This window comes from Lissotriton helveticus, chromosome 10, assembly GCF_964261635.1.
Source record: "Lissotriton helveticus chromosome 10, aLisHel1.1, whole genome shotgun sequence".
In the NCBI taxonomy this organism is placed as follows: domain Eukaryota; kingdom Metazoa; phylum Chordata; class Amphibia; order Caudata; family Salamandridae; genus Lissotriton; species Lissotriton helveticus.
Window position 1 is genome coordinate 198,598,606 of NC_136071.1, and position 13,722 is coordinate 198,612,327.

A 13,722-nucleotide genomic window follows, 5' to 3' on the forward strand; every position below is an offset into this window, starting at 1 on the left:
CCATAAAAAACAACTGAAACAGTGTTTTACCGGTGTTTATGGAACTCTTTGCTTTTATTATTGCTTGCTTTCTTCATTGATGCATGGTATATAGACAGTCTATGTACAGTGTATATGAGGTCCAAATACGTTTTGACAAGTCGATGGTTAAGTCAGCACTTTCAGAAATTTGCCTGAAAAGGGAGGCTTTGTGCAAGGCACACCTCTTGAACTGCGGAGTACAGAGAGAACTTTTGGGAAATGAGAGATTTCTGGCGGTGTTGGGCGTTGTAGGCAACGCAGGCAGTTCTCATAGTTCATTTAGAATCAATGTGTTGTCATTTGAAGAAAGTGAGAGCTTGACATGTGTTTGGTTTTGGGCACTCCTCACAAATCATGTAGCATGATGGCACAGCTCTGAGTAAAGCTAGGCTGGATTTCACTGCTATTTTTTCCCCCTCAGATTTATATAGTGCTAACTTGACCTGAAGGTATTGAAGCGCTTCACATGAGCACCTGTTGCGTTACACAAGGGCACATTCATTTTTGTTAGGGATGGGTGGATTACGTGATTTGCCCAGAATCACAGGATGTTGAGCGTCATTGCCGAGACTCTAACCCTGTTTGCCAGATTTGAGATCCACGGCCCTAACCATTAGACTACATCCTCTCCTTCTGTTATTTTCAAGGTTTATGGAAGAGTCTATGCTTTAAGTGTTTGAGTTTGTGAAGTTGAAATCTTGCCATTGCAGCATCACACTGATTACAAAAACATGTTTTGTAAAAGAATGATAACTGGTTTGCTCAAACAAGTCACCATTACCGAATTTTAAACTAGATAGACCTGTGGTTTTGGAGCCGTGAGAGAATGCCTTCCTGAACTAACAACATACTTTGAATGGTTACAAGTGAATTAGCTCAAGTAGTAAATAAAGATGGAAACGTACCCCTGTACTTGTTATGTAGACACAAGGCTAAAAAAAAAGATGCTCTCAAAGAGAGAGTAGGCGGTCAGCTATTTGAAGGGCAGGGTGTCTTGACGAATTCTACCAAGTAACAAGACCTGGTTTACAGTTTTATCGAATCTAGATGTCCTGCGTCTGTCGATGCACCAGTTACAGACACCGAACTGGTCTTGGGCGGTCAAAATATTGTCTTTTTTGTTTGGTTTTAACAAAACAATAATTTTTCTTTTAGCAAAACAATCATTTTCATAATAAAGTTGGTGGTGAATATACTGTAGCTTTTGGATTTGACTGAGTGTGTTATTGACAGTTACGCGGACGTTTTTGTGTAGGGACTTTTAATTGACTAATATTGGCTCTGTGTTCTTTACATGGAGAGGCGCCTATGGGCAAAAGAAAATGACGGGAGAGGGAGAAAATATGTCGTCTTATATCTTAATTAAATGTCACAGTCATTTTAGTTTAGTATGTGTATCGCAGACAGTCTTGCCGTTTTAGAGAGGAATTATTTTCTTTTTATGGGCCTGTATATTAAATGCAACTCTTTTCAACTAGGTGAAGTTTTAAGGGTTTCATTTTTTTGTGTGCATTTTCCACCATTTACTCTTATTATCAAAAATAGTTGATTCTTCTTCCAAAAACGGACAGAGGGTGTGGGTAAAGTACAGACTCAACATATACATCACATTGTTATTCTTCCTATGGCTTTAACCCTCCCTCCCACCAGAAACAAAATAAAACTACCAGACCACATTCACAGAAATGACACCAGGGTATACTACAAAACAGAAGGTGGTGCCATCCCATCTGTATCCTAATATTTCACCTGCAGTTTATAGAGGACACTAGTAACCATCCATGTACATGCTTTGTGCTAAATCAAAACACTGTTAAGTTTTCAGTGTTCCTGGGCACAGGGAAACAAGTCATTTTCAAAGAGAAAGGGTGGTGGTGCACAGACTCACACATTTTGGGTTCTTAGGTCTAGCGCACTAGAGATCCCAAAAAGACTGTCAACTGCACTTCGAATGATTGAGGCATATGAACTTACCTTTGGGCATTTGAGAAACTGCTTCCAAATGCATGCATCAAGCATGGAGACTACTGCTGCATGGGGCGTCGCTGCCGGGGCTGCCCTCGGGGCCCGGTGCTCTCCGCCTGACTGCATTTCTTCTGCCCCTGGATCCCCTCGGTGCAGCAGCGTCTGCAATGTACCCAGTTAATGCCACTGCTCTCTACATTTCCGCAAGCCACCTGGTGCTCCATTATCAGCCCGGGGACCCGAGGCACTTTTCTGACATCAACAAACTACTGCCCTTCTTCCGACTGTCTCTAGCCTGCTGTTTATAGTAGTGCTGGAGATGATATCAAAACCGAAGAGCTTTTTGGCATGCAAAGTGTCTGTAATGCAGTCTCAGCCAGTGACTTTTGCACAGAGGATATGGACATTTGTGCTTTTGATGATGATTTAAAGTCTGGCGACTTTTTGTTGATTAGTGTGGAGGAAGTGCTCCGCAGTTTGGAAAACGTTTCAAGGGTTTCTTTTAACTTTCTAAAGAAACAAAGTTTGGTTCTCTTTGGGGTTCACCGGCAGCCAGGTCACGGGGTTTCTGTTGCCCTGCCACTTATTTTGACACACACGCTGAGTTTTCTGCCTCCAGCCACCTCTTGTGGAAAGTCACTGGAGGCAGGCAGCGCGTTCCCCGTATCAAAACGGTTATGAAAAAACAAATACATTAGGTAAGCACCCAGCCGTCCATTGCTAATCACCGAGCAGCTGTGTGGAATATTCAAGGAGGGGTGATGTGGATCCGGGCACAAGCTATTTAACCCCACCTGCCCGCCGTGTCTCATAATGGGAATACTGCACGCGCCTTGGAAGTATATTTATTTTAATGTCAAACCACGTGATTGAATACACAATGGCTGTATCAACATGAGAGCATGCATCTCTCCTGTGACATGATTGTGCGTGTTCGACATTTAAATAAAGTGGGGACGTTTTGCTAATTTTGCATCCAATCTAGTGGCACACATTGAAAAATAGATTCCCTACCATCTGGTTTTTGCTCGAGATTGTTGTTGCACACCCCTATCCTTTTTATTTTTTTAAATCGTTCAACAACACTGGTTAAATAAAAGTAACGCATCAGGAAAGCTAAACGGGTCAAGGGTTTCTTTCTGTCTGAAGATTTGCGCCGTGTTTTCAAAATGCAATCTTGCTCACTATTAATGTATTACAACACATATAACTACACACAAAATAAAGTGCTTAATCAAAAAGAAGGAATTCTAGTAAAAAGTGATTATTAGACATTGGCTTTGGCGTGCCTCCAGCCATCTCTTGTAGAAAGTCACTGGAGGCTGTGAACAAAGCCTCATTAACAAGTAAGTGGTCTTAATGAGCTGTGAAGTACTCGGGTGCGGCTGGCAGACCAAAAACGTGTCTTTGTGTGTGCCCTGGAGGCTGCTCAGCCCGGGCTGACAAACTACGGGGGGAGGAGGTGGGAGGGGGGACGGGACTGAAGCCGGTTTGAGCCCAATAGGTGTCTGCTTCCCAGCTCCCTGGTGCATGGCCGGCTACCAGACATGTGACATAACCGTAAGATGTTTATGCGCTCAGCCCCACCCCCAGGGACTCTGAGAAGGGGCGACAGAACAAAGCCTCATTAAATGAATGGTCTTTTTAAAGACGTGAGAAGTACTCTGGTGCGGCTGCAGTAAAACAGACGGCAGAGCACAACAGCTGATCTCCGCCCACGCCAGCTATGAAAATCAGTGACACTCGGTTTAAACCGGGTCACCTGATTTTCATCCGGAGGTGTACTGTCGGGGAGACTCGGTTTTAACCGAATTCCGGACAGGCTAGGTATAGTCTTCCATTCAAAACGTTGTGCAATTGAATCTGATTTCAGCACTACTCGTGTCCTAAAAGTAGGCTCCTCAAGTTATGAGTCAACAAAATGAAAGAAGGTTGAGTTCATATTTTATTGAGATCCTTGTGATTCTTCTCTATTTTTCACATGCTCAATTCAAATAGCGAAGCTTGCATTATAATGACTGGATCATGGTATGTATCCAATGCATTTCGGGTATTACCCTTCATCAGGGAACAATCCTGTAATAAACATATAATACTATGAGGGGACAAAAAATGTGTATGGTGTAATCATATACATGGTTATTTTTTAAAGATCCATCTCGGAATGTTTTAGTGAGAATACGAGGTGCATATGGTTCCATAAACTGAATAGAGTGCCATCAAGTGCATCCAAAAAAGAATAAGAGCGTGTCTAAACTGCCTCGCTGGGCTATTACAAGCTCATGTCAATCAAGTGGTGCGACGTGCTATACAATGTACACCTGTGTGAACGAAAACATGATGTTACTCCTCAAGTGGATAAGGTGCTGTTGCGATGCTCACTAGGCTGTAACAAGCTTATGTCAATCGGGTAGTGCGACCGTGCTGTACAATGTATACCTGTGTGAAAGAGAAACGTTATATTGCACCTCGAGTGAATAAGGTGCCGTCATGGTGCTGTCAAGATACTCGAGCGGTTACAAAGACACACAAACCTACTCAGAACACTCTGAGCGTCACAGGCACCGAGCACACTGCCTCTATAGACCCTCTATTGAGGGCGTAAACTCTCTAGGGGGTCGCGTAGCACCAGGCAACGGCGGGCGGAAAAAAGCAATTAATGGTTTTCCGACTCCGCACGCCGTTGCCAGCGAGACTCTGACAGGCTAGATGTGCGCGACAGCGCCCCCTGGCTGCCGGAGGTCAAAGCCGCGTTCCACGGCAGGGAAGAAAGGCGGACCCACATAGTCCCACAAGCAGACCCGCCAGCCGAACGCGTGGCCACTGATGAAAACAGAACCCTCACAGGTAAGCAAAAACAGAAGCGCACGGGCGCGAATAGCTGACCCGCTGCGCGTGCCTGAAAACACAAAGAGTTAGTGCATGGCAGAGGCTAAATAATACAATGCGTGTGCAAACAATAAATGCGCATTTGAGCACATCGATAGCAACAGCACATCACTTCGCGGTTGAGGGAGGCAGCCAATGCGGTTCCGCGACTGCGACACAAGTTTACAGCTTTAGTCTGACAGAAACATAAATGGGAAATAAAAGGCACTCATCTCATGGCTGCGTAGCAACAAAGAAAGAGGATGAGCAAGGGGTCGATGAAGGACTATACAGTGATTGCAGTGTTGTGATTGGTGCATTGTACTCAGGAATATGTTGTCCCTTCTTTGTTTCCTTTATGTAACCAATTTCCCGAGGGTGTTTGGGAAATGTGGTTTTGGCTATAAGTTTTAAAATGGCTGCTATCAAAATTAAAGCAAAGAAAGTAAAGAATAATCCGAAGCCTCCAGTCCTGACATAGAATACAATAGCAACTCCGTTATGCATGCTTTGTACATTTACAGCCTTGAAAAAGTCGCTGTTGTGACGAAACACTTGTCAGCCGCCTTAATAAAGTGCAAGTGGAAATTTGGATCTATTATGGACTAGAATCCAAGTTATATTACTTACCCCTTATACACTCTTTGTGGCTATTCTGTTTTTTTAAATTGATTTTTATGTTTGTATCTTAACATTTAGTAATTTTGTTCACTAATTTGAATATAGAGTGTAATTCATGCTGTATTCATTGATACCTTTACAGAGGTTGCAATTACAGAATTGCCAGCATCTTCTATTATCATTTTATTATATTCTTGTTTTGGTGCTCATGACTAGTAGTAGTCCTCCTGGACCCAAAACATTCTGTGTGCAACACATTATCAACCATGCCTTCAGCTGCTCTTACTGCCTTGGTCATTTTATCTGTTCTTTAACTTATTAGGCACCTCTTCCGCGGTGAAAGAATACCAACTCTCAGGGAAGCTGTCATGGAATGCATACACTATAACCTCACCATCTTTTTCGATGTCAAGGGTCACGCAACTGAGGTATGCTGCAAAATAACTATTTGAAATCAATGGACATATGCTGTGATAATTTTGTATGTCTGGAAAGAATGAAGAGGAGACTGTGACTGTTTTTAAGACATATTAATTTAAATCCTTTAAACAAAAACTGTAATCTACATTTATTTCACTTCCGTTGTTACGTGAAACCTTTGAATTAGAACCTTATTTGACACCAATGACTGGAGAAAACACTGAAGTAAAGTTTACTTTGGAAGTGCATTATTCTATTATTATTTCACATTAAATAAGTAAGACAAAAGTTCAAGGCAATTCAAGACAGTTACAAATTGCAATCTTGAATTTTTCCTAATCGTGATGAATGACTCAGTAAAACCTGCCTGAACCAAAAGCGCAAACTTTAAATTGAGCATTTCTTCACAACTAAATTCCTCCGGTGTTTTCACCCCCAACTGAACCCCATATCAGTGCCATCTCTTCCTTAACCTCGCCCTACTAATTACTATGTAAGACGTCGGTTGTCACATCCACACGTTGGGAACTGATTGCAAAATCCCTTCAGCTGCACTTCTGACCCAGCCTTCCTATGTTGTTTCTGATATCTAACATATGCCTAACATAACAAATGTTTAGAGATGCTATTGGATGCCGATAGCTTCTCGGATGGTGGGTTATTTTCTTAGATTTCCTATTCGATAGATTCTGACTTGCCATCTTTTGTCGTGCTGGGCTTAACCTGTGGGAATGCAGGGGCTTGTATATGATAGCAAAGACCATTGCTTTGGTCCTGCTGGGATCACATAGATTTGTTGTTGGGCACCTCCAGCCAGGCTTCATGGTGGGAGGGATTCCTAGCTTTATTACACTCTGCCAGTGGGTTGTCCACCCAGGAGGGCAATGTGCTAGTATGCGGAGCTTGGCCATCTTTAATTGGACGGGGCAAATCCAAGCACATCATCCTGTGCCATTTTAAATGGTCTAGAAAAAGAGAGTGTGTTCTGAGCACTCCTAGTTGATTAGTTGTTAATCTGTTTTTTTACTATTATCTATCGATCTGTGTGCAGCACCTAATTGAGTATACCCAATTTACTCAAATGAAATAATCTAGACAGGTGGCTAGCTAGCTGAACCGCTAGCTAAGACTTAGATGCGCACTACTTGTTAAATTATAAAAATGTTTTACCTAAATTAAACACGTTTATTTACTGTTAACATTTGCAATTTATTCTTATTCTTTCATTGTGATTGAAATTGTGTTCAACAAACTACATTACTTTCTTAAAGGTACATATACAAGTCAATATTGGAAATCATTCAATATACAAAAACTTTTCAGCTGAAGATGTAGATAGCCCAATGCATTTCGGGACATGTAGGCAGTCCCTTCGTCAGGGGCAACACTGAAAACAAAAGATAATATTCAGGACATCAATTACGGTCCATTAGCTTTAGCAAGCATAAGTATTTAGTCATGCTCAAGGTTTATAGATTTAAGAAAATGAAGAGCTCCTTCACCAATTTAAGCCCTTCAAGTGCTGAGTGGATAGACAACTCACTCCAGTGTTAGAGGGCCTGTCCCTTCTGATTTAAGTCCGTAACAGAACATATCTCGCCGTTCAGAACAACTCAAGTCAGCTATCTGAAAAATATATTCATGATATTCTGCATTAACAACATAGCATCTGGAGACATATAATCAAACGTGAGCACAACATATAGCATCTCCATACCTTATGCGCGATGAGAACGGTGCTTGTGATTTCGATGTGGATAATAGTCCTTATGCTTTGTGGTTTAAAAAAGAGCATACTGTCATGTATGCTCTAAGTGAATTCTAGAACCACGTTATTCTGATATAAAGACGTTGGCGCTTATCGGTAAAATCATGTCTCTGATATGCAAATGCAACTGGTATCCAACACACGTAACCGTCAATCACGTTACAGCCTGCATGTATTAAGAGCACACTGTCATGCATGTTCTAAATAAATTCTATACCACGTTATTCTGATATAAAACCATTGTCGCTTACCGGTAGAATCGTGTCTCAGATATACAAATACAACTGGTATCCCAACACCGTAACCGTCAACCACGTTACGTCCTATATGTATTAAAAGCGCAGTCAGTTTAAATTGCTAACGAAACACGCTAGATGAAAGATGATAGAAAACCGCATCCTATCTTACCGGAATCCTCGCGAACCGACACTGCTAAACTCGAAGCATTCAAGTCTTGGAGTGAGATGCGAGGCGTCCAATTTAACCAGCGTTGAGCGTCCGACTTTCTCGCATTACAATTGGTTGCAACAACTTCCTTGTTAACTTAGCCTATCAGTACGCATGTATTTGAACTCGTCAAAACGTAGACGACGTTCCTGTCGTCATGGTAACACCCAAGCACAGATCGATCTCTTAGTTCAGCTCCAACTTTATTAAACGCTCAATTCTCATATGTTTAGTGCTCACATTTTATCGCCGCAGAACCGTGAGAAGTGACCAAAGAAGTATATATAAAGAGCGATGAAAGGAGAGACAGTGAAAAACGATTAGTGTTTCAAACAAATATTCAAAGGTAGTCGACTGTATGTATCAGGGAAGATAGTTCCTACTGATAACAATTTTAGTACACAGTACTAAACATCGTTCAACAAAAAATACTTGAGACATGATATATTATTTACTTGTTTGCCCTGCTCATTAATGATATTCATATTTTACAGAAAACAACTAAGTTCAATTCGGTCATTGAGCCCACCAAGGGTCAGTGTATTTAACCTTTTTATACAAAAGGTTTCTCTCTGCAGTAATTTTTTATTTATATCAGTACCTTCTTGGGTCAGCACTACCTCTATTATTTGAAATCTGATTTGTGCTATAGTGTGTTGTGTGTCTAGCCAATGCATTGCCAGTGTTGAGGTCGTGGACTTATTCATGATTCTGCTCTTGTGTTCAGATATGCGTATTTTCATTTTACGTTCAGTCTTTCCAATATATAGTAGGCCACAAGGACATTTAATGGCATATATGACGTGATTGGTATTGCAGTCTTCTTCAAACTTCAATCGAATTGTTTGTCCAGTATGCGGATGAGAAATCAAGTTGCCGACAATCGCGTTGTTGCAATGCACACAGTTTGTGCATCTTCGCTTGCCCTTGAAATCTTTCAGTTTAAATTTGTCCTTATTTAGATTAAGTAGTTCTTTGATGTTCTTTGAACGAGTATAGGCAAACAAAGGTCTTTCAGAGAAGATATTGTGGAAGTCTATTTCCGATTGCAGAAGTTCCCATCTCTTATTAATGATATTTTTAATTTTTTGAGAATTAACTGAAAACTTAGATACAAACAAGTTTCGTCTTGCTTCTAATTTGTCTTTTTTGGTTAATAAGACACGTCGTTCTTGGTTGGTTGCTTTGAGTTGTGCTTCGTTCAGCAGTTTCCTCGGATATCCTCTTTTTTCATAGTTTTCCTTGAACTCAGAAATTTACTTGATGCTTCTCTCTTTATTTGTGACAATTCGCCGTAATCTTAGGAACTGTGAGTATGGTAAATTATTCAATACATTTTGGGGATGAGTGCTTTGGTAGTGCAACAAACTGTTTTTGTCCGTAGTTTTTCGGTGTAATGTAGTGACAATTTGTTGTCCTTGTATTTCCACATTTACATCCAAGAATGCTATTTTCGATTTACTCATTGCATAAGTGACTTGAATTCTCGGATATTTTGTGTTGAGAATCAATATGTTTTTTAACAGTTGTGTTTCAGTTCCTGACCATATAAGGAACATGTCGTCTATGAAACGGCAGAAAAAATTTAGATTGTGTGTCCACTCGTTGGTTCCAAAGATATGCTCTTCCTCGTACTTGGCCATATAGGTATTTGCATCTACCGGCGCCCCGGCAAAGTCCATTGAAGTGCCGTTCAATTGCATGTAGAATTTATCAGCCCATTTGAAGTAACTGTGATGCAAACAGAAATGAGTTAATTCCAATAGAAATACTGGGTTCAGCTCAACCTCATGGTGTCGTAACAGCATACATTCTTGTGCCTCCAGGCCCTCAGAGTGTGCAATTGAAGTATACAAAGATACCATGTCTATTGTACATAAAATGTAGCTGATTTCCGGTTGTAATTCAATCGTCGGACGCTCAACGCTGGTTAAATTGGACGCCTTGCATCTCACTTCGAGACTTGAATGCTTCGAGTTTAGCAGTGTTGTATTTTACACGTCGGCTCGCGAGGATTCTGGTAAGAGAGGACACGGTTTTCCATCATATTTCATCTAGCGCAGTGTTTCCCAAACTGTGGTCCGCGGACCCCCAGAGGTCCGTGACACATTCCCAGGGGGTCTGCAGGCAGCAGTTTTAAAAGCACATGAAAGTATCTTGTATAATTAGCAGTTTTTAAACAACAATAAAAGTGTCAAGATAACACCAGTGATTAATGTAACTGCTGGAGAGAGATGAGTTTTGTCCAGTGGCAGCTTTGAATTATCTAATGTAGTACCAAGTGTTAATATGCCTACTGCAAAGAACATGTGTAATGCATTAAAAAAAAGAGAGATTATTTTGGTACTGTGCAGTTCATAAGTGACAATTGTAATCTAGCACAGTGACCTATAAACTGTCATCAAAGAGCTGCTTGCAAACTTCAAGGTACAAGTTAGTGACATGTTTTTCTCAGTCTTTCATTATCCTGATACTGCTAAAAAGGTTTATTTGGGTGGAAATACATTTTTATTGTTAAAGTCAATGCTAACCATTGTGTTATGTTCTGAATCCTGAGTTTGTGCTTTTCCAGACCAAGCACTATTTAAAAATGCCTACCAGTATGAATGACGTGAATTGTACACCTTGTGGTCCCCTTTGCCTTATGTGACATTTTCTATACACTGATTTACATGTATGATTTACTGTCTCTATATAAGTGCTCTCTCTCATAAAATGGTATGAGAAATGCTATGAAAAATGTAATACATGTGACAGAGGGTCTATGGAGAGAGGAGCGGTACTTTTGGAGGGTGATAGTGGGGGAATCATTGAAGAACCCCAAAAAAGATTGTTGTATTCTGGTGCGTAGTAAGGACTTAATTTACTCTTCTTTAAAAGCGAATGCAATTCGATATGTAATGATAACTCTGTTGTAGACTGCACCATTGTTTCCTAAATGTTTTGGAGGGGGGCATCCCAAAGCCCCCTTTGTAGTGGTCAGGCTCACTCACTGCACTTGGTGTGCACCGTATGGTGACTGGTCTGAAAACATTTGTCAGGGCTGCTTTGGGTTTCCAGTCTGGCCCTGGCAGGAGCCTCGTACTGCTAAATAAACCCAACTATTTAAAAGTTAGTCAATGAGATGCAGCACCAACCTTCCCATTCATTTTCTTAATTTTTTCCAAATTCTTTCAATATAAAATACAACAGAAGTGGCAGAGAGAGTTGTTAGCCTCCTTGACTTAACGACACACTCCGCCACTTCAGAAACTTAGGGCTGCACCTATATTTACAAGAATATGATGCAGCCCTGTGTTTCCCTGCGCTTGCACTAAACTTAACTTTGTGGCACCAACGCAGGCACCCTTGCACCATAGTGCAAGGGTGTCTGCGTGCAGGGGAAGATTGTTTATGTACAGTAAGGTCCCCCTTCCTGCACATAAACAATTTTGAAATGCCGTTTTGTCACTTCTATATGTGCTGCTTAATGCAGCACACGTGAAAGTTACAAAATGTCATTTTTTAAAAAGGTTGTTTATGTGCAGGAAGGGTCACCTTCTTGAACATAAACAATCGAAGACGTTTCGCAAAAACAAGGAGAATTAAAGCATTTCTCCTTGTTTCGCCAAGTTAAGACCAGGTTTTTTCCCTGGTCTTAATTTTGGCGCTACCCAATTACGGTGGCCTTGTTAAAAGGGGGGGAGTGTCAAAATCAATGGGTGTTGCGGTGGAACACCCACTGCCCACCCCTTTCACACTAAGTATTGGGTGAAAGGGGGTGTTATTTACAAGCCTGCGTTAAGCCATGTTAAGCGGCTTAATGCTGCCTTGTAAATAAAGCGATGCCCCTATCGCCACGGGAACGTCACAAAAAGTGACGTTCTCTTGGTGATAGGGGCTTGTAAATATGCCCTTAAAATACTTACTAGTTTGTTTTGTGTGCACACGTGTGTTTATTATTTTCGACATTCTGTTTTAATGTTTGAATTTTAAATCCTACAAATTGCTTGGGGGTCCCCGGCTTCCAGTGGTGACTCAATGGAGGTCCGCAGGAGTCAAAAGTTTGGGAACCACTGATCTAGCGTGTTTCGTTAGCAATTTAAACTGACTCCGCTTTTAATACATATAGGTTGTAACGTGGTTGACGGTTACGGTGTTGGGATACCAGTTGTATTTGTATATCTGAGACACAATTCTACTGGTAAGCGATAATGGTTGTATATCAGAATAACGTGGTATAGAATTTATTTAGAACATGCATGACAGTGTGCTCTTAATACATGCAGGCTGTAATGTGATTGACGGTTACGGTGTTGGATACCAGTTGCATTTGCATATCAGAGACATGATTTTACCGGTAAGCGCCAACGTCTTTATATCAGAATAACGTGGTTCTAGAATTCACTTAGAACATACATGACAGTATGCTCTTTTTTAAACCACAGAGCATAAGGAGTATTATCCACATCGAAATCACAAGCACCGTTCTCATCGCGCATAAGGTATGGAGATGCTATATGTTGTGCTCACGTTTGATTATATGTCTCCAGATGCTATGTTGTTAAGGCAGAATATCATGAATATATTTTTCAGATAGCAGACTTGAGTTGTTCTGAACGGCAAGATACGTTCTGTTACGGACTTAAATCAGAAGGGACAGGCCCTCTAACACTGGAGTGAGTTGTCTATCCACTCAGCACTTGACATTTGAGGTGCTTAAATTGGTGAAGGTGCTCTTCATTTGGGGGGGGCGCTAGAGGGCGCACTGCGGAATGGCTGGCTAGCGTGTCAGCTCCGCCGGACGGGCGCAGTCATAGCGGCCTTTGACCCTCTAAAGACATCGCCAATGCACTGCAAATGTTCGATCTGGACGTCGGAATAAGCAGCCAATACATTTCCGACGCTATAATGCCGTAATAGTGAACGCTGTGGCTTTTAACGGCGAACACTACCACGGAGACGAGCGACGATCTAAGATGGCCGTGCCCGGCGCTCGAGGCTGCTGGTGATTTGGACAGCTACAGGTCCGGAACTGCATTATCCCTGGCCCACTGAGCAATTTCCTAAGGTAATGCCCAACTATCAACACAGCGCGAAGGCCGTGGTCAATTGCAGGCAAGGAGAACGCGACGCAACGGGATGCGTTCCAGCGGCCACAAAATGGCGGCGGCGCTGGAACGCAAGTAAACTATACCGACGGCTGCCTGTGACAAGACCGTTAAGGGTCGCAGCGAGCGTGGAGTGACTCTGCACGACAGACGGCTGGAGCGGAAGGCCAGTGGGGGAGATGGTGAGAGGAGAAGAAGTCTCGATCTGAAGGCATGAAGCAGATCGTAGCCCCCAGCACCTCACTGCTGCACGGACCGAGTAGCATCGAGGGAGGTGGGGCGCATTGCCAACGGTACCTGCTGTGTGGATGAGAAGATGGCATGCGTCGGAAGAAGTATGCCTACAATTAATGAATGCTGGCACTCCTGACTTGAGCGGGAAAGTGGTGCGATGGGAGCTGAATGAACGTCAAGAGAATACTAGCAGGTTAGCACTATACTGAAGCGCACAAGGGTGCTGAGCTGTTGGGGAGCGAAGTGCTCGGAGGCCTGGGAAGGAGCGGATGTGGGGGCACCCTGGCA

General features: G+C 42.2%; 1 protein-coding gene across 1 annotated transcript in view; it reads left to right on the forward strand.

The window, feature by feature from the left end:
* GDE1 (glycerophosphodiester phosphodiesterase 1) overlaps window positions 1-13,722 on the forward strand; it is a 196,507-nt gene that overhangs the window by 83,589 nt on the left and 99,196 nt on the right. The window contains exon 3 of the mRNA XM_078665115.1: window positions 5,798-5,903. Coding sequence (XP_078521241.1) covers window positions 5,798-5,903 — 106 coding nt within the window. The remainder of the gene's footprint in view (window positions 1-5,797; window positions 5,904-13,722) is intronic.